The following is a 23,127-nucleotide window of genomic DNA, read 5'->3' on the forward strand; positions in this document are numbered from 1 at the left end:
GACCTTTTGTCATGAGATGGGCGATAAAACTGCTTTCCAACATGGTTTTGTATCGCACTTGGTTGACAGTTTCATCGAAGAAAATTGGACCGATGATTCTGTGGCTCGAAATTGCAGCCCATACAGAAACTTTTGCTCCAAACATTTCTTTTCCATGCAGTATGCGAGGAGGTTCCCTCGCTCAGAATCGAACGTTTTGTTTATTCACAACACCGTTCACATGACAGTAGGCCTTATCTGTAGGCCTCTTTTTTTTCCAACACAACCGTTAGTTTCAAACTTTTGGGACAATCTGTAAATTGTCTGCTTGCTAGGAATCCATCTTGTATTAAAGTGAGTACGAAATCTCTCTGATTCCTCACAACACTCTTCGTTTCGGCGTAAAACAGAACAACTTTCACCTTGTGTTCAACAGTCAATCGCCCATTGTCCGCCATTTCACAAATTGATGTTTGTGCTCGTAGCTATGGTTACATCTGAATTTTGATGCTACCTATCGGATTTTCCATGAATTTCGGCATCCAGTAGCGCAGATAGAAACATCGAAACTACAATATTAAAATTTTAATGAGATAATTAAATGATATGACATTTCGTGTGCCACCCTGTAAGATACTGCAATGCTACTCTTTTTTTTTTTCCTTGGGATTCAGTGCAACTTCATTTTTCATAATGATTAAAATTAATTTTTATGATTGTCCAGTTGTGTGCAATTCGTTATGCAAGTTTCAGTTGGTAACTTTTTGCTTTCTTACGAAGTGAATGAGTGAAAATTTGAGAGCTATACATATAGCCTAACATTTGAAGCAGGTGTTGATGAGCTGATACTAGTCCTACGTATATTTTTGTTGTCTCTAATTAATTGAAATTACAAATTATATATAAGTTCCTTACACATGGGAGGCTATTTGATGCAATATTCGTCTTATCCAGCATTTAAAAATAAAATTATTTACGGTAGCGCATACTTGATGATAAATAATTGATTAAATGGCGATCTTACTCGTGTTAATTATGTAAGCATGTGCGGCTTACAGCTGTTTCGGTGCTACTTGACACCATCCTCAGAGCTCTGAGTTGTGTCAGATAGTGTGTGTGTTCTGAAATTGATCTGTGTGTTGAGAGTTTGATTAGGGTGTGTTTTAGTGTGTGTGTATACAACTCTGTATGCAACTGACACAACTCTTCATCACACGAACGCACCCACACAACAGGCAGCGAAGTTGAGATGGCACCGAGACACAGAAGGCTCTGAGGATGGTGTCAAGTAGCACCGAAACAGCTGTAAGCTGCACATGCTTACATAATTAACACGAGTAAGATCGCCATTTAATCAATTATTTATATTCAAGTGTTAAAAGTAGTGTACGAAAGATTCAACATGGATTATTTGATGATGTTCACTGCCATATGGAATTTGTTTCTATGTCAAAACTTGCCTATTTACAGTTCTATGAGATCTCGAAAATTGTTACGAAATTCATAACTCGCCTATTCCATTATAAAATATGATGCAAAATTTGCGTGAACCTTCCATGGAGTTCTGAGCAAATCCGTTCTTATAACAAGGTTTATGCATCTTTAATGGAAAGTCTCGAGCAAAACTTGTTTTGTACTAAATTGAAAGACGATTTTTTTTTTTTGCATATTTAATCTATTTTGTTCCAATAAAAATTTGAAATGTTCTCTGTAATGAATTTATAGGATAATGTTTCATTCTGTAGCTTCAATTATTGTCAGATAATAATTATATTCAGATATACTATCATATAATTAGTTTATTTTCTTCAAAATTTTGCTTACCCATATCATTAACTAGCATAACAGGTCTTATCCAAAAATAAAATTCAGTTTATGCTTATATTTTTGTATGCTTTCTGATGGTGTCTGATCATCTTCCATATTCGTTTTTGAGATCCATAAAAATCTCTCTTCGGTCTGCCAGCACAGGTTCCTGATAATTCTGCTTTATTTTTCTAACTTTTGCACTTATATAATTCCTTATTACTTTATAATTTCGTAATACAGTAGAACCTCGATTATCCGTCACCCTATTAACCGATTGGTGGATTATCCGACTGTATCTCTCGCTATTTTTTTTTTTTGCTGCAGAAAAATACTAAGTATTGTACAATATGTAAACACGCATTTTTTCTACGGAAGGTTATTATCATTGTTTACCATTACACAGTATGTAGTAGGAATGCTACCATTACCGGCAGTAGAAACACTTTTGGGAGAAGGTTTTTTCACAACTTGTAAAATAGTCGCTATCAGCTTGACCCCAAGAACCTTCACACAACTGCAAACCTATGCATCATTTAGTCATTCTGTGCAAAATGTCCAAAGAAAACGTGTTGAGTTGTTTGGGAAAGGAAAAACTGTGGCTCATAACGCATCAGAATACAAGATTGGCATTAGAAATATGCGCAGTGTAATAGAATAAAACAAAGTAGTACGTATTATTGTATTTCACTATTTTCATTATTTATAACGAGCATAACATTGTATACTTTGTAGTAAGAAGACACCAATAGTTGCAGTAGGTAGAAATTTCAAATTATGAAACCAAGTATTATATGCTTAATTTATGAAAATATTTTTGGTACGGATTATCCGATTTTTTCGATTAACCGTTCAGTCCACCCCTTCATTACCACGGATAATTGAGGTTCTACTATATATAGTTTAACGGTTTCATGTGTTAAATATTAAGTTATGGTACCTTGTTGGCTAGTTTCAGTCTAAATTTGAAAGTCATATTGAGGTTAAGATTTCAGACAAGTTGAAGTATATAATAATAATAATAATAATAATAATAATAATAATAATAATAATAATAATAATTACTTACAATTGGCTTTTAAGAAACCTGCAGGTTCATTGCCACCCTCACATAAGCCCGCCATCGGTCCCTATCCTGTGCAAGATTAATCCAGTCTCTCTCATCATATCCCACTGCCTTCAAATCCATTTTAATATTTTCCTCCCATCTACGTCTCAGCATAATAATAATAATAATAATAATAATAATAATAATAATAATAAATTGTTATATAATTTCAGTCAACAATGTATCAATTAATACAGAAACAATTTTCTGTTATTTCATATCACAAGGTTATATATCCACAAATATCTTCAGGCGGAGAGACATAAATTGACAAATTGAGCATAGGTGAAAAACAAGAAAAAATATATATAGGCCTATATACACAATCATAAATAAAAATAAAAACTCTTTAAAAACAATATGATATAAAATGTGGTTCTAAGTCATTTTAATATGATAAAACATTTTGTAAAGTTTTTAAACTAACAGTTATATAAAGTGATGAACACACTATTTGAATCTTTTGACATTATATAACAAGTTTCAATCATAAAATTGTATGTATGTATTGATAATTAAAATTTAAAGCCATTAGTGATACCATGTTCAGGAGAGAAGGTTACAGTTATTGGTATTCTGTAAGTTTGTTAATCAGTCACTCAAATCGTTGAGGTCTACCACAGTAGTAGAATTCAGAAAGATCTTGGTTGTCTCTCTCTGGAGGCACTGAAAGTCAACCAAGCAGTAAGTTTGTGAATAATTTACCACCTTGATTTTACAATCAATATAAAATATTTCCTTCTTCTTCTTCCAGTGTTAAGAAAGAAATGCCTTTACATTAACAATATTTGTTCAATCAGTGCTTTCTTTAGTCTACAGTAGAGTACTGATGTGTTTCAATCAGATTTACAGTCTGAAACAAAGCAAGACATTTATAGTTCTGTTCATCATATGGTAAATGTCCTCCATATGGATTGGTTTTGTTAAGTGTGATTATAAAATTTTGTATGAGAAGTGTAAAATAAAGTTACCACACATTAACTTATATCTTAAGAGTTAGTAAAAAAAAAAATATATATATATATAATGCTACTTCTCTTTTCTTGCCAAATATTTAAATTGTTTTGTATAGTTAAGAATTATAAACTCATCTTTTGTTTTCTATAAGTTAAGCCCAAAAGATTTATATGTATTACGGTGTAATGGTACCTATTTGTATTTTGTGGCATATTTGTGACAATACTTTAGCATGAGATATTTCTCATACCGTATGTATTATATAATTATACATATCTCTTTTCACAATCTTCTTCCTATTAATATATACACTACTATTCAATTAAATAAATAATACATAAGTAAATATAATCATTTTGAAATACCTACAAGAAGTAAAGATGATGTTAAATGATCGATTTTAAAGTATGATAAGGGGCAAAATAGTCATATAACATACATTGATTTTTTTTAATTCTTTTATTTTAAACTTCAATTTGTTGTTTGTCACATAAACTCCTCCTTTCATCAGATACACATAATAAAAAAATTGGTAGTCGGGCATTTGTTTTCACTTATTCGAACTTAAAAGTTTTGATATGTTGTTTAGTCAACTGTCTGAAGACATGTATGAACCTCACAATTGATACCAAGAAGATATCACTTATGAGGTAATTAGGTCAGGAGTTAATGGGGTAGGGTGGCCAGTTCCTTTCCCCCCTCCATTGTATACATCGCTGACTAGTAGAGGCCGGCAAATCAGACAAGACTCACGCCCGTACCTGCTTGCTGTCAGGCTTGGGTTCCGGTGACGCTACAAAGCAAGTTAACTTTTAGCCTGAACCCATTGAGCCCGGGTTTTATAGGTTCAGTCCAGGCGGGACCCAAGAAAGCCTGCCTGTTTGCTCGTATTATAAGGTAGAGTGACTTGCATTCACGGAAGCCAGTCTGCGCTGATTAAGATGAAACTACTAGTTTGATACCTAAGTTCGTTGGCTATTTAGTCACTTCAAAAAAATCTTTATCTTATGGTCCAACATGGTAGATATTTCTTGATTAAAGAAACACAGTTTTACGATTTATTGCGCTACAGAATTCATAAAGTAATAAGACAATATTATACATTTCATATTCCTGCAAAGTGCATCTAACTCAACAAAATAGTAACATTTCGTAACTTGTGACTAGTTGAGAAGAGGAGAGGAAAGGAGAGGAGAGGAGAGGAGAGGAGAGGAGAGGAGAGGAGAGGAGAGGAGAGGAGAGGAGAGGAGAGGAGAGGAGAGGAGGAAATATGTTGAAAAGATATTGGTAACAATTATTATGAATATCAACAACTATTATAGAAAAATATTTCATTTTAACTTTTTCCTTATCAACAATTACAAACCTCATGAATACCTGTAAAATGTATAAAAGTTTTTCGTTCTTCAGAATATTGATTTGCTATTTAACTTCTGAGGGACAGATTTCTTTTTATTTATGAAGCTGAAAGTTTGAATGGTTTGCATTAAATTTATATTACTACGATGAAAAGGAAAGTGCAAGTAATTTATAATAACTGTTGGCATTTAATGGATATTATGTTGACGAGAAATAGTTTTCTTTGTCTTTATTAACGGTACGTTTCAGAAGACAACAAATTAAGTTTTCAGTAGTTTGTCTATATCTATAGGCTTCTTGTCAGGTTTGAATGACTTGGTTCATATTTATCATGCATCTGAAAGCAGCAGTCTGCTGCAGGTCAGCAGAACCCAACAGTCCTTTCGGGTCACTAATAGGACTGTTTGGAAATCACGTGCAACCACACTGCCTGCCTGCTTGAGAGGGAAGGTTGCAGGTGGGCGAACGATACAAAGCGTAAGCCTGCTCACAGACGTAAACAGTCATGGGCAAGCCTGATCGATAGTTTGCCGGCCTCTACCGACTAGCTACACATTACACTAGTCAGACCTCAGAAGTTTTGATATGAAGACTACAGTTTTTACGCTAAGGAATCTGTGTTATTGTACTGTGTTATAAACAGTATAATCACAGGTTTTAGACCAACATAAAATTACAAGTTTGATTTTATTTTGTAATGTTTCTGCTAGTCAGTAACAGTGTTTCATATTAATCATAAAATTTTTTGTTTAACTTTATATTATGAAACAAAAGACATTAGTCATTACTGATATCACGTGTGACTTTAGTGTCCTTTGTATTTGATGCCTTTTTGTTTTGTTCTGTCCTGGTACCTTAATAGACATGCCAGGGGCGGATGTTGATGATCTAAAATTCTACTTAAAGTGATTAATAAAATGTCCTTAAAGTAATGGAAAAATTACATAAAATTAAAAGAAAATTACATTTAAATATATTATACATAGTACTCACACCACAACTTCTTAAAAATTAGTCACCTTGTTTCAATGAATGTCCTAAAAATCTCGGAGAGAGGAGGCAACTTCCTAGAATTTGACTAAGACAAAGGAAAAGGGTGTGCAACAAAATGAAGTTTTAAGGGAAAACTATAGATTTTAATGAGGATTTACAATGTGTTTCAGTAAGGGGTAGTCCATGTCAGTGCCTTCATTCTGTCTCCTCCTCCTTCCACTCTTCACTTTTGTTACTGGACCTTCCAGATGAGGGAGTGTGAACAAATTGTGGATGCAGCGTGCATTCTTGCGATCTTTATTTTAAAAATACTGTCTACTACAGTACATCCCTTCCGAAACATATTGGGGACAGAACGTCCTGTTATCGAGGAAACGGTGAAAGTTCCCCCCCCCCTTTTCCAAACATAAATTCTAAAGACATCTTCGTATCGACAAAAGAACAGTTGCGGTTAAAATCCTCACTTAAACTAAGCTGTTGTCAAGCATTTTATATTACTTCCATTTTGTGAGGTGAAGCTTTCAGTGGAATGAGGGATGGACTTTAGAGTTTGTTCCAAACTGTTATTCACTTATTCAGTAGGTAATTACTACTGATCTATTTGCTTAGAAAAAGATTTAACGTGCCTATTTGTAAAGAAAGTAAAATGCATTCAAAATGATCTAAAAGTTCTTCAAAATGTTAAAAATGACCAAAATTGCCGAAAAAAATTAGTTCGAAAACGTAAAAAATTACAATATAAGGAATTAATTTTTTTACGTTGATATTAACATAGAAAGGATTTCTATATTAATAGACATCGTCCTAATGTGAAAAATAAGATGACTTTTCATCAACATCCGCAACCTAGACATGACTATTCTAAATTAGATTTCATAATGAATACTGTGAAAAGTTGGAGTTTGTTGGAAGTGTTTGAGCATAGTCATTGCCATGGTCATCATTAACTTGAATATTAGTCTTGTGAGGTTATTTTATCCTATAGAAAATTCTATAATATATCCTTCCAGCAGACAGAAGGCTTTTTCTTATTTCTAGTGTACTAGTTCTTTGTTAACAAAATTTCTTTAGATATCCTATGTATCTGAGTCAATTCATGTCAAATAAATTTGACCTTTATATGTCTGATTTCGTTGAAATAAAATTTACATGTTCTGTGAGTGAAAATATGAAACACGGGTATTTTTATTAACCTCTCTCTTGATTATTTGGTAAATAGGAAATACTAAGATTCCTAAAATATGCGTTCATTGTTGTAGTTAAGTCTGAACATTTCTGGTATTAGTTGTCACAGAGATACGATCTCTGACTTATTTTGAAGGTTAAATACGTGCTTCATTTACTCGTAAAACAAAGTATTTAGAATACTCTTCTCGGGTTCTCAGTCAGGTGAGTTGGATAGTTGCTTTCAAGCTTTCGATGGCTAGCTCTGCCATCTTCTTCATTCCCTGAGAGCTGATTCCTAAAACACAGGTCATTAGTCGTGAATCACCCTGTATGTTACCAGTACTTTCTTGTTACGTGAAATGCAGAGAAAGTATTTTGTTTTCCTCAAAATGTCGATTTCGAGATTTATTTTCAGTATTGCAAATATGTATTTGTTTATTTATACAGTGAAACCTCTCCTAATGGATACCTCCAAGATACGGACACTCCTCATATACGGACAGATTTTTAAGTCCCAACTGAAGTAATATAGAAATAATGATAAATTAAACTCTCGTTTACGGACACTCTCAGACACGGGCACGGACAGCTGTTTCACAGTCCTAAAGTTTGCTTTACCTCCTGACTGCGGACAGAACTTGGATTTCAAGACCTAATGTGTTACAATAATGGAAAATCTAGTTTTGAGAACTGTACAGGAATTCCTTAACATGAAACATAACATAAGGGTCTCGTAGGCTACCACTAGCCCAGCCAGATACCCCTTGTTAGCTGGAGCGGGAGGATAAACAAAGTCATAAAATTTAACCTGTCGGAAAGGTCCAAGTTTTCCGCGATCGTGAAATTGCATTTGACACATGATAGGATTAGTAGGATTATTCTCTTCACTTCAATCAGTTGTTCTGTTTCGAGAGACATGGCACTTGAACGTAAAGGTTAAGTTGAAAACTACAAATTACAGTACTGCGTAACTGTAGACCTAGAATAAAATTGCATGGCACAGTACAGTATTTTCCTTTTTCAGTTTTATCTACTGTAGTTCAAAGTTGCAAAGAATTTATAGTAGTGCAGTATATTGTATTTAGAATTAAACTACAGTAATACATTTAATTCAAAGCATGAAGGGATGAATAATGCATTATTATAAATTTACTGTTGGATTGGGGAGCCTCCCTCCCAATAAAGGACACCTCCCAGATGCAGACAGATTGTTACGTCCCTTCGATGTCCGTAAATGAGAGGTTTCACTGTATATACATTATTTTTGGCACATTGTCTGCCTGTCTAACTGCCCTGCTATGTAACGCATTTTCTTATAATGCATTGACTAGATTTTGTACATATTCAAAATACTGTATAACTGTTAGAGTCAATTCTTCTGGCCATAGCTCAGGGATAAAGAATTAATCTTCTGAGCTGGACCTGTTCTCAGACATGTACTTGAATCCCTCTTGGGCTGATTATCTTGTTGCATTTCTCCCGAGGGTTTCTCAACTATTCAATTCTTTTACAATCTCTTTATAAAACTTAAAATTAGAAAATTATGAATGGTATTCTAGTTTGTTTACATTTACTTTCATGAAACTAAAATGGTTTCAAGAGAGTTTTTAAGACACTGACATATTACAAAGATTGTATTCAATAACTGTGAATAAAATTTGTGGTAATATTTCAGAAGTTCATTAATTTCATTTACTAGTTCCATAAAAATTTTATATAACAAAATTAATATTTTCGGAAAACTTCAACAATATTCAATAAACATTTCATGTTTAACATAGAGTTTTTAAATAATAAAGTCTTTATTTTCTTCACTCGCCTTGTAACATTTGCATCCACATCCATGATTGCACAGACATCATCATTCTCCTGTAGCAAACTGTAGGTAATCATCAACTTTGTAATCAAACAATTCAAAGTCAAGTTTATATTTATTATATAACATTTTCACTTCTTCTTTCGTGAGTTGTGAGAAATATCGTTTAGATGTATCGTTTCCTTGCTCGTGGTAAGTTTTATGTCTCCATCTTGGTCTTATGATGCTTTGAAGACCAGCAGCTCTTATTGCGTACACTTGATCTCTCAACATTGTCTCCACTTTCGCAATGATATCATAGTTGAGTAGACAAGGGGTGCAGTACAAGTAGTAGGGGATCCAGTGGTCATCTGAGTAGAAAACTACATCCACATCAATCAGGTACCTGTAAATGTATTAAAAGTATTATTTTGTTTAATTGGTAGGCATATCATTAGCCAAATCGCTAGACTAGAACATCTGCATTTCACTTTAGAGATCTCTGTTATATCTTTGTCAAGAGAAATTTGCATAAAGACTGTTTTGGAAAAGGTGTTGTTGAGGTACAGTACTGTCATTTCTTAGGTGATAATTCTACCATTTTTGTAGTACAAGTAATAGTAGTAATATAAGGTTTTTCAAAAGTAATAGATAACTTAAATTGCTCATCCAGAACATAGCATACAAATTCGAGGAAATCATTCCAAAAAATGATCCTCCATACATTAAGTTAGATTCCATGGAACTACTCTGCAGTACATATAAGGATCACCTTCAAATTTATACAGATGGATCTCTAAATCCTAATAATGGGGCATCAGGAGCAGGGTATTATATTCCAAAATATCAAGAAAGGTATTTCATACCATGTTCATCCTCCTCCAGTCTTGACACTGAATTGCTAGCTATTGATGCTGCTCTTCAGTGTGTTACTCAAATTTCTGAAAAATCTATTTGTATACTTACCGACTCCAAGGGGGCTATATTTAATATAATTAAATATGTACCAAACCTATACGCACATAGAATTATTCCAATTCAGAAACAACTAAGTAAACTAAAAGAACTCCAAAAGGAAATAACATTTCAATGGATACCTAGTCAATGTGCAACCAAGACCTCTTCAAGTGATATCTCTATCCATTGCTTTTGCTTCAGTAAAGTCTCATTTTACAAACCTATGGATCAACAATTTGCTCTCTTCTGACAGGAAAAATTTTACAGTCTGTACAAAAGAAACCAAATGACCTGGAAATGTACAAAAACTTGCCCAGACATGTTCAAACATTTTTAACAAGAGCCAGAACAGGTCACATTGTCACTCAATTGTACCTACACTGATTTCACATTTCTGATAATCCTACTTGTCTGTGGTGTAATAATCATGATGAAGATCTGGAACACACTCTTCTATACTGTCCATCCACAAACCACAAAAGAAGTAAATTAAAATCATCAGTACCAGTTGCAGAAGACACAGTCCTGCAGTATATATTGACTACACCCCACCTCTGGCTACTAGCAACAGGCATCTATAATGAACACCGATCAAAATACCCCTCATTTTTCGTGAAAAACAACTGAATAGACTACAGTGGACTAAATCTTAAATATTCTGATATTGGCATATTGCACGAGAAATGAGATTTTTCGCATCACCACCCATTTTCATAACTTCATCGCAGATTTTTTTTTTCAAAGTCATTTTGCTATTCAGATAAGTATTTCTGTAACAAATTTCTTTTTAAATATTTCCGTCTTTACTTAACAAAGACTAAACTGCATAAAACCAAGGCTAAGGCCGTGTCTCAAAGCTCAAGTCCATACTACACACTAGTGACTAGCAACTAGGTGACTTGTAAACTACACACTAGGGAGCTTTGGACATGTATGCTTGAAACATGGCCTTCTTCATAGTTTATTTTTCTAAAAACCATGACATCGCGGTGCAGCACTAAATTAAGAAGGCAGTATCCTAATGCAGTTTCATTACGAATTATGTGGGAAAGATGAGGACTTAATATATTACAATAATATTTAAAACATTGTACAGAATATACTAAAAATGCCAGTGTTCAAAGTTAACGTTATTCTACATTATATATACATTATTTCACTTCCAAAGCATTTTCAGATTTCATAACCGCAATTGCTGATGAGGTATCCATGTTTGTTTAGTGAACAAGTCATCAATCAAGCAAGCATTTTCGTTTACTAGCTACTACGGACTTGATTGCTATGCACTATGTAGCTTTGGATCATGACTTCTGACGTCACATCCGGCTGTTTAGTCAACAATCTAGTTCACTTCAGCTGAAAATATAGCTTTGAGACACGGCCTAATATTTGGTATAATAAACAATGTTAGCTAATAAAGTCAATCCAATAAGCTACTATATGAACAAAAAACAAAAATCTTGCAGAAATAAAAACTAAACATCAAACCCAAAGTAAATGGCTACATAATGAAATCAAATTCCAATAAAGAAATAAAGATGCTCTTAACAACAAATTATATTAAGTTATATACATCTGAGAGCGATGAAAGTTATTGGAAAAAATTGGGATGATATATATATTTCCTGCAACGAGAAAATCAACAAAATTTTCGAAACAAAATATGAAACTTTAAATAAGACATTTAAAACGTTACTTGCACATAAGAACGAAAAAGAAAACAGTACACAGACAACTACTATCAATAGAACAGTCAATTCTGAAAGAATTAGTAGAATTGGATGGAATTTATAGATTTTATTATAGTTTGAATGTTTTCTAAAATCGCGAAGTGTAGAATTAATACCGGTATTTTTGTTTTTCTTCATCGAACCCTGTAACTTTTGATAGAAAACTGTGTAGAAACACGAATTTAACACTTTCTGAAAGAATTAGCACTATCGGTTGGAATTTATAGGTTTTATTAACATTTTATGCAAATATCGCATTTTCGTCTTCTCAAATGCACGTTTTTGCCATTTCATATGTATACTAACAAAGTTATGTTTCTCTACATGGGACTATGAACTTAATTATTAATGGTATTATAGTTTGTTTACATTTACTTTCATGAAACTGTTACTAAATCTACGTATTACTCTGTGAAAAGATTTATTCAATCTACGTACTTAGACTTCAACAAACAAAATTTGATAACACAATCTCAATGGAAAAAATGGAACTCTCTGCTTCATAATATAATTAAATAAATTGAAATATCTCGCTTATTATTGATTTTTGTGAAAAATTTTACATAAAAAAGTTTCTTTAAAAATGATTTCCGATAAGTTTTATTCTATGCAAAATTTTAATAGGACTGATATTTAAGGATATACAAGACTTTTAAAATAACAATACATACATTTTCACCGCCGCCTCAGGTTATAGCGTTGTTGTTCCTGCAGTAACTCCTATGTGCAAAATATAAAAATTTTGAGTAGGGAGAATAAACATTTATTCATTCCATGATAATGGTACATAGGAGATCGTGAACTCTTACATTTTCGAAAGAAGACTTAATTTTGATAGATATGTGTGCAGTAACATGAATTTAACACTTTTTGAAGATGATAGTATAATAATTGACACTGAGAACATAATAAAAATTAGTGAACATGAAAGTAAAGATTATCTAAGATATAAAACCACCAAAATAATTAAGGAATATTTAAATAACCTGAAACAAGAAAGCAATATAGGGATGCAAAATTAGAGCATAATGAAATAATAAATAATATAATAATAAATTTGGAAAACATTGAAACAGAACAATCTTATCCACATCAAAGCAATTAAAGAAAGAATAAATAAATAACAATAAAAATAAAAAAGAAACATTGATAAGTAAAGATGGAAATATTTAATTTGTTTCTTGTACATATTCTTAATAGCAATAACAATCTATATGCTTTCACAATTACATATTAGTACTTTCATGCAAGGTCTAAAGACATAGATTCCTCTACAATAATAATAATAATAATAATAATAATAATGATTTATTTAACCTGGCAGAGTTAAGGCCAAACGGCCTTCTCTAACACTCAACCAGGAGTAAAACTGCGTTACAAAAACACTACAAATTTACAAAGTACACTACAATTTTATACACAAAACTGAATAAGATAATAATAATAAAATGTAAACAACAAGTAAGTAGAAATCAGACATAATATATAACATACAGAAAGAAAGGAAAAAGCATAATAAAATGTGAACAGCAGGTCAAAATAAATGAGACATACAAAGTATAAAAAAATAAGACAATTATTTATTATAATACTAATAATAATAATAATAATAATAATAATAATAAATAAGAATAGTAATAATAATAATAATAATAATAATAATAGTAATAATGAAATAGTGCAGTACAAATCATACAATGAATACAATATTTTTAGGTACACACAGTAAGGAAAATTATGATTATGTATAGCTCAACTTATCACATTATAGGTATACCATTATCGGAAAATATGAAATCAAAAATATAAAATAAGTTAAATATCACTAGAACATAAAAAAAATGTGAATACGTGGAAACATGCAATGCAACACTTGTCATAATAGTAAGTTAGTTTGGCAACTCGTCATAAGATAATTTTCTAACTTGGATTTGAAAGATTTCGATGTTTGGCAGCCCTTGACTTCAGGCAGCAGAGAGTTCCAGTGACGAGAGGTAGCAACAGTGAAAGATGAGGAATACAAAGATGATGTGTGAAGTGTAATTTCTAGCGTGTTATCGCGTTGTGATCGAGTATTAATATTATGATAGCGAGAGAGATTATGAAAACAAGCGAATAAATAATAGGGGGATGAAGTGTGCATAATTCAATATAAGAGAGAAAGTGAGTGCAGATTTCTCCTCTCATGTAACCTAAGCCATGATAACTTCTCGAAAGAAGGTGAGATATGATCATAGTATCGAGCATTACAAATGAAGCGGACGCACGCATTATGATCACGCTGTAGTTTCTGAGTACAATATATGACAGCTGTCATCAGCACAGTGCACCCTCGGACTAGCGTCTCTTACCCACAGATAAGAGACGCACTAGCATGCATCTGTGGCTGCTGGCGGGTATGCTTTGTTCCTCTCCCTTCTGCACGACGGTGCATATTCCAATACACTTTTTACCTGTTACCCATTTCAGTGGGTACTGACGATCACTGATATATGGCATATGATGCAGCAGCAACCTGTTGACTATGCTTTTAAATTTCTTTTGTTTAGGTACTGCTTATTATGGAACTTGAATTTTATTATACATGTCTAGTTATTAGTATTTATTTATTTAACCTGGTAGAAATAAGGCCATGAGGCCTTCTCTTCCCCTTTACCCCTTTATGCTTCTATGTAAAATTTAGTGCCTGTGAATACTAGGATACACTGACCAATTTAATAGAATTGTAAAAAAAAAATTATAATAAAATAATTCATACTTAACAAATTCCTTGAAGGTCGGCTCAATGCCAGCTGGTTCCGGCAAATCGGGATCCCACAGGTATTGTCCAGGTTTAAGAAGAGCTTGGGTGCGAGTTTTGTTTCCACCGGGTCTGTATTTAGCAACAATACGTCTTCCATACTTTCGGTAAAAGTGAGCTGTTCCTTGCTCGAAGCCAATGTTAGTGTTCTCCAGTTTATCCCTGTATGCTGAGAGAAGGCGTTCAAATGGATGTCGAACTACCAGCAACTTCAGAGTATTGTGGAATGCCTGAAAATTAAGATAGGTTGTAAAATCTTGCATACATTTAAGACATTGTTCTCAATAGCTACACTAAGTGACTTGCAAGTGGATTTCTCATTTATCACTTGCATTGCAATGAACCACCTTTGCCTGCAACAATTGCCTCTCTTTTAATCAGGAAATTCATATTGCACAAGATGGAGGTTAATTGGATACTTAACAGCAGAAAGGTGCAAAGTGCCAAATTTATTAACAATATTTTATAGATAAATAACTTTCGCTATTGAACAATTTTAAGAATATATTTTTTTTAGAATTGAATTGATAGTATTACGACAACTGATCATGATATTATTGCCGACAGAATTGGGCAGATATCTAGTTCCAACTTCTATGCTATATATTTTCTTCTTCAGTTCAATACTGCGCAAAGCTCTACTTATAAGTCGCGACGCTGTTATTTCCGGCGTGACTCCGCCTCTTTGCTTACGTCTTAGAAAGTGAAGGCTCTATAAAGTCTAGGTAGGTAGTATCATTTGCCATTTTTGTTCTTACGTTGCCGAGCTACCATACGAGGAATCTATTTGCAACACCGTTAAACATTATCATGTCGTAACTCCTATGATAATAAATCAAACGCAATGTAATTCAGCAAATAACTGAGCGGCAAATAACGTCTTCGTGTGCTTTCTGCGAACGCCAACTAAAGAGCTAAAATGGCGGGCGATTATATTAAGTATTTATCGAGCCTTAATAAATGAATCAGCGAATCACAAGACGCACACGTTTAAATGTAGCCGACCTGCAACGCTATTGGCTGCCGGAAATTAGAGCGACGGGATTATACATCCACCAAGTTGTACCTACTGAACTTAAGTCCGTTTTTGCGTAAAAGACTGGATACAATTTTCAAACTTTATCTTCCGTAGGCCTACTTCGTATTTTAACTGTGCATAAGACTATTTAAAATTCGGGACGTGACTCTTGTACTGCGCAGAAGTCTAATATCATAAATCTGAAGCCATTCCTCCTGTGCTCCAGATCAGTGGCGACTCGTGATATTTTTTGTATGTAGGATATGAGATTGACGACTGATGACTAAGACAGAAACTAATAATAATAATAATACTAATATAATAATAGAGCTTGCAAAATCAATACAAGTAGGCCTATGTTAGTCTTTGACTCACCATTCTGGAAGAAGTAATTTATTTGTAATGAAGTTAGATTCTCCTCCTCTTTTTAGTTGCGAAGATGGCTCCTAAGCCATTGTACTGCCCGATATTTACCGATGCTCCGTCGTACGTTTGCGCAATTAATTTCTTGCTACAGTTAAATTCTTCTAAATGATCAAATACAACTTCAGATATTCTTTCGGCTGTCCTGTCATCTGAAAGTCCTGTTAATTCTTGTATTTATTATAGCTTATTTTATTTATTTTTATGTAATTTTGTTTTTTATTCATTTTATTTTTTATATTATATCTTTTTAAGTTATTTATTATTTTGTTTATTCTATTCTTTTAAAATGACCAATGAACTGCAATTAAGAAGAATATAAGGGTGCTTGAAAATTCGTATTGTAGTCTCTGAGAGGGTCTCCATCACCCAGAAAGAAAGGTCGTAGTATTAGGATACGCGGTCATATCCTCAAACACGGTTAAACTCAAGCCATACCCCGCCTTCCGCACCCTCCCCTGTCCACTAACTTCAATGTTGAAGAACGTAGATTTTATTTTACTATGCTGTATCAACATCTCGGTTATTTAGCGTCTGAATGAAATGAAGGTGATAATGCCGGCGAAATAAGTCCGGGATCCAGCACCGAAAGTTATCCAGCATTTGCTCGTATTGGGTTGAGAGAAAACCCCGGGAAAAACCTCAACCAGGTAACTTGCCCCGACCGGGATTCGAACCCGGGCCACCTGGTTTCGCGGCCAGACGCGCTGACCGTTATTCCACAGGTGTGGACAACTTCAATGTTAAAAATACCGTTTGCTGTAAGATATTTCGATGATTCCTCGGAAATTATTTCTGAGCTGTGCAGTGGCGACAACTCACGACAGAAAGTGGAAGCTTAAAGAAAATTAATACGTCGGGACGCATTGAAAATTAAAATCTGTAATTAAAATGTTTTGGCAGGAGTTAACATATATTTTCTATCCTCAGAGGCACGAAATTAAACTGTAGGATCATCCTCATATCCTTCATGGAGGAATCGCCACTGCTCCAGTTTGATACTGCGTAGAAGAATAGTTACAAAATCCAGACTATACCTACCTCTTCTGCTTCAGTTCGGTCAAGTTCAGGGAACGCATCTCGCGCCAGTTCGCTGATTTGTTTGTGTTTGCCTTCCATGAATTCCTCCGTGTACCCCGCTAGGAGACACATGTTGTACATCCACGTGGAAGAGGCAGCTTTGTAGATAGGGCACCAAGTCAATTTGTGCTCTCTGAAACACGGATGTTCTTGCCTGATAATTTTATTCAAAAGTACTATCAGCTGCATTAATTATTACGTTTAAGATTATCATATTCATGACCACTGAAAATGTGAAAACTATCGAGGCATAATGCTGACCACTACATACACTATAAGATGTATTCCGAGCCTCTTCTCTTAGCCAAATGTTTCTTCGTCGTTACTAGGTGATCCATTTTATTGTTAGTTTAGTCTACGCAATACAAAAGAAATTGTATGATAATTGTTGAATAGATCGAGCGAGTTTGCTCAGACGATAACGTTTGAGGCTCGCATTCAGGAGGTCCCTGGTTCAAATCCCGTACCCGTCAATCTGACTGGGGGTTTTAATGATTTTCCTCAGTCACAAAGGTAAATGTCGGATTGGAAATTTACATACCATGATTGATCACCACCTCAGTCACCAATATCTATACTAATAATAAATCTGTAGCCAAAATGTTCCTGGTAATTTTCGATTTTCCAAAAATAATTTGTGTTAACATGTATAATTAACCATCCTGAAACCGAAAATCGCTTTTTTGAAATTTTTGTTTGTATGTCTGTCTGGATGTTTGTTACCTTTTCACGCGATAATGGCTGAAAGGATTTCGATGAAAATTGGAACATAAATTAAGTTCGTTGTAACTTAGATTTTAGGCTATATGGCATTCAAAATAATTTATTTAAAAGGGGAGTTATAAGGGGGCCTGAATTAAATAAATTGAAATATCTCGCTTATTATTGATTTTTGTGAAAAATGTTACATAAAAAAAGTTTCTTTAAAAATGATTTCCGATAAGTTTTATTCTATGCAAAATTTTAATAGGACTGATATTTAAGGATATACAAGACTTTTAAAATAACAATACACTACATTTTCACCGCCGCCTCAGATTATAGCGTTGTTGTTCCTGCAGTAACTCCTATGTGCAAAATATAAAAATTTTGAGTAGGGAGAATAAACATTTATTCATTCCATGATAATGGTACATAGGAGATCGTGAACTCTTACATTTTCGAAAGAAAGAAATATAATTAGCCTACATATCACTGTTTATGCTGTATCACTATTTAAGTTATTTGAAGGGTTCAGAACCATGGTGGGCCAAGCGCCATTTACTGAAGACGTAAAAAACAATGATTAAAATTAAGTTATTACCATAATTCAATGGAAACATATAGCAAGTAATATAAAGTATAGTACACATTAAAACTAAATGATATGTCAATCTTCATTAAACTATGGTTGCATGTAATAACAAATAAGAAACATGTTAAAGGAATTGTCATTGCACGAAATGAGTGCTCTCTGGACCAAAATGATCGCATTTTAATTATTTAAATGCAATTTCAATTAAGTAACATGGTAAACGATTTATCCTTCTATCAAACACGAATGTTCCCTGGATCAAACGTCCTATTTTAATTATGTAATATGACTTTATATTTATTTCTAACATGTGCAGCGTAGCGCACGTGTACGGCTAGTCATAAATATTAATCGAAATCTAAAATCAGTTTAATGAATACAAGCCATCTATAACACACGACAATAGAAACATAAACTCAACAATAGTAAAAACAGCCTACTGATATATCCTAAGAGCTTACACACGCGATATGACTACAGATGTTAAGGGTATACTTAATTTTCATAAAAAATTTATGAATTTTAAACTACATAAACATGCCTACAGTACCATCATCTGTACAAAATTTGGTACCATTAGGGCTAATAGTTTTGAAAATATATTTTTTTAAATATATTTTATATTGACGTCAATAAAAAGGCTCCTTGAAACAATGTTTTCAGAATTTTTAGTTCATATTGCCTCGAAAGCTTGAAAATAATCACACTTAAATGCCAACGACCTGGGCCGGGATCGAACCGCAATCTCGGGCACAGAAGGCCAACGCTATACTGCCTGTGCCACCTAGGGTGACGGCCCCTGCATCTTCAGCCCTAACGACAAAAATAAAATCATGGATTGCGATGGACGAAGCTTTCAGTACAGGTGGAAAAATAGTAATGTGTCAAGTGTGCGGTAAAAAAGTCGGGTGGTCTATGAAATCACAACTGGAGAGTCTTACCTATCCTATACCTGAAATATTAAATATTTTCATGATTTTACATATTTAGGTACATATTCAGTTATTTTTCTTACATAAATATGTGGGCTATTCCAACTCAAATCGACCGAAATATAGAGAAAATTGACCTTGCAATTTTTAAATACAATGAAACTTTTTCTGTCCGTTGACAACTGTGATACAATGCTTTGTGCAAAGTTTGAGGCATCAGAACTTCATAGTGTTTAAATGAAAAATATTTAAATTTATCGTATTTTCATAAAATTAGCAACTTTAAACTGTTGTGGCTCCGAAACCCTTTCACCCAATGATCAAAATCATGGTTTATTTTGATGCTGAGAAATTAAAGTTTATATTGACATGTAAACAGTTTTTCTTACTTTTTATGGAAATGGAGAAATTTAGATTTTTCTTCATTAAGACGCCTTTGCCCACGAAAAAACTTTTTAAAAATATATGGTTAGATTCCGTATTGAAAGTACAAATAAACACATATTTTTTACTAGTGCACCGTTGATAAGAAAGTATTGAAAATATCAAATAAAGAAATAAATAGTACGCGCGTGAACTAACCAGCTGACTGTAGGTAGTCGAGACAAGCAGGGCCAGGAGACAAACACGTGATGTGTCGTCTAGCAGTCATGGCTGGGCTAGCTTTATCACAAGTTTTCATAAACACAGTAGTAAAATGACGTCCAATGCTCACTTATATTCAGCTCTCGGCCAGTGCTTGGGGTACTGAGCCGTTAAAGTCTAGGCGTGTGAAAATAATCTATTTAATACCCTCGAAACTTATTGCCGAGCCACTAAGCAAACAATGCCGAATCCCTCTTAATAATGCAAGGTTTTTTCTCAATATTTTTTTTACATTTTTACAAATGGGCAAAAAGCCTAAAGTAAGTAAAATCAGATTATCTGTCTCTCTGTATACAATAAAAATAAGTATTACTTCTTATCATAACCTACTAAATGTCAGCTTCAAAATGAGCTCCCGTTCAATATTCTGCAGTAAACGGTTCCAGAGTTCTGAGCGCTGAAAGAGGTTTGTTTTTATAAAATACGCTAAATTAGTCGCTCAATAGTATGAAAACCGTTTGACTTTCGATAGTATATTTTTGAAAATGCACTCTCCTCAGCACCTTGTATAAATAGGGGAAAAAATTGGAGTATTAAAAAATGCGAGATTTTTTACTGATCGATTTTCATATGGAATAGCCCATGTACATATTTCACACCTTGATATTACATAAAAATCCGGTCCCTATTCATAAGCGTGGGAAGGAACTGGTCCTATCAAACTCTGCACGAACGGGCTGAGTGTGGACAACTTGCCTTCCTAGGTTCGTTCCAACAACAGTCAGGAACCGTCCGTAACCATCGTGAGCATGCGCAGTACAGAAAAAGCGTTGCAACACAATCCGAACCAGTCCTGAACCGTAAACATGTACTGCAGTCGGGCGTTCCAACAAGCTTTTGACACCGGTTCGGAACGGTCAGAAATAGTCCACGGATTGAGGCATGAGGTTCGTTCCAACAAGCGGTTCATGGATCAGTTCATGTACGGTTCCTGTACCATCTTATGTGCATGCGCTAGTTGAGCATCTGCTATGGGATTGAAACTGGACTGGACGCTGTTGGAACGCTTTCGCGGATCGTTACGTACTAAATCCAGAGATGCTATAACTGTGATCATCTTTGCTAAGAACGGGATGCTTATTATTATCATTTCGCAGCTAATTCTAATTGCAGAAAATAGAATTTCGATCATTTTCTATGAAAATATGACAAAAATATGGAAGGAAAGAATTCCGATAATTCAACGTCGTGTACTGAAGGACTCTCATCTAAAAATAGTTCTTTTTTTAATTATTAATGTATGTACGTTATTTATTATACTTTTAATCAAAGCTGCATGTTGAAATTGTAATTAACTGTTTCAATACCCAAATAATTCGCATTCCCTTTCTTTTTGGCGAAAATTTAAATTAAATCTCTAGTTTTATTATTCGTCTGCACTGTCACTTTTCATCTTTAACCTCAATGATGTGAACAGTCGATCATGTCTGTCTTCAGTATCCAGGAGACGTTGGTGAGCTTATGCGCATGCGCGTCTTGCGTACTCTTCCGTACATGCCTCAATCCACGGACTATTTTTGACCGTTCCGAACCCGTGTCAAAAGCTTGTTGGAATGCCCGACTGCAGTACATGTTTCCGGTTCAGGACTGGTTCGGATTGTGTTGGAACGCTTTTTCTGTACTGCGCATGCTCACGATGGTTACGGACGGTTCCTGACTGTTGTTGGAACGAACCTCGTACGGAAGAATACGAGAGACGCGCATGCGCATAAGCTCACAAACGTCTCCTGGATACAGGAGAAAAACATGATAGACTGCTGACATCAATGAGGTTAATATGAAAAGTGACAGTGCAGACCAGGGAGCGTCAAGTGACTACTCTCTGGTGCGTACGTACAAACCCTCAAGCCCTGACGTACGGCTGCGGGCAAGGGTAGCTGCTTCGACAGTGGCGGAGCTAACAACTTGTATGAGAACCAAATTTGTGATAAGAATGTAAATTAATTTCAGCTTTTAATTGAAGCACACTTTTACTGTTAATTGCACTATACTGAAAACGGTACTCTACACAATTTGGTACAGTTAACTAACTATATACGAAATAATTTTTTGCATGTTTGCACAACAATGAAACAAAACAAAATATTCACTTTTATAGAGATTAACATACTACCAAATAAAACTCTTCACTGTTTGTCTTCTTCTCATTGCTATACAGTTCAATTAACAAAATAAAACAACAGTACAAACGTTGTTATTCAAATCTCTAATAATAGTACTTTTTCTTATACATCAGAGATCCGCGGCGATTTTTGCATTTTTCTGTAAGTAAGCAGCTTTTCAATTCATGGAGCTATTGTTTTAGTATCATCCAATCGCAAACATGCTTTCAGTGTTCATCACTTAATTGGCTTCTGTGACGTGACTTTGTAAACTTCGTTAAAGGAAATAGTGTTTCGCATACGTAGGTTGTCCCGAACATGCACAACGTTCTTGCAACGAGATTGTGCAGTTTAGGAAACCTTTCTCGTGAAAAAAAAATATAGAAATGGTTAATACTTTTTCTGTTTTGATACTTATCCTTTAGCTCAATATCATTTTGTAAATCAAGTATTTCTAATTGTAGTTCAGCAGGAATATCGAGACTACTCACTGAAAAAGGTGTTGCAAATATCTTAAATTGTTGTTCAAGTTATCTATTTCCTGATATTTACGTTCGAAGTCTTCGCACAATTGTTGCATTATTCTTATATATCTTTCAAGGCTTCTAACAGGTTTCCCATGTACAGCCTAAATAAGGCAATTTCATTCCTATGTGCGAGAAAACGTTCCAGAACTTTTCCTCGACTTAACCACCTTACCTAGGTATGGTAGAGTAAATCCCCATACTCACTGTTAATTTCATCAAGTAGTGCCCTGAACTCCATGTGATTAAGTCCTTTAGACCTTATGAAATTAATTGTTCGCACAACGACATCCATTACATTGCTAAGGTTCATGTTTTTTGCACATAAATATTCCTGGTGCGAAATGCAGTGCCCGCTGCCCTCAAGCGACCTCGATAGGTTCCACCACTGATAGATTGCAGCGTGCAAAAGTGTACTGCCCGCAGTGGAAGCCCTGAGCAGGCCTGTACGCCCTCTC

The 23,127-nt window shown here is 34.3% G+C and overlaps 1 protein-coding gene across 1 annotated transcript in view; it reads right to left on the bottom strand.

Moving 5' to 3' along the window:
* Positions 1 to 5,802: 5,802 nt before the first annotated feature.
* Positions 5,803 to 23,127, bottom strand: part of LOC138700303 (carbohydrate sulfotransferase 11-like) — a 105,754-nt gene continuing 88,429 nt past the window's right edge. Inside the window, exons 4-6 of the mRNA XM_069826830.1 lie at positions 17,134 to 17,305; positions 14,610 to 14,881; positions 5,803 to 9,570 (exon numbers count right to left, since the gene is read on the bottom strand). Coding sequence (XP_069682931.1) covers positions 9,231 to 9,570; positions 14,610 to 14,881; positions 17,134 to 17,305 — 784 coding nt within the window. The 3' untranslated portion in view covers positions 5,803 to 9,230. The remainder of the gene's footprint in view (positions 9,571 to 14,609; positions 14,882 to 17,133; positions 17,306 to 23,127) is intronic.

Source organism: Periplaneta americana, chromosome 5 (genome assembly GCF_040183065.1).
Source record: "Periplaneta americana isolate PAMFEO1 chromosome 5, P.americana_PAMFEO1_priV1, whole genome shotgun sequence".
NCBI lineage: Eukaryota > Metazoa > Arthropoda > Insecta > Blattodea > Blattidae > Periplaneta > Periplaneta americana.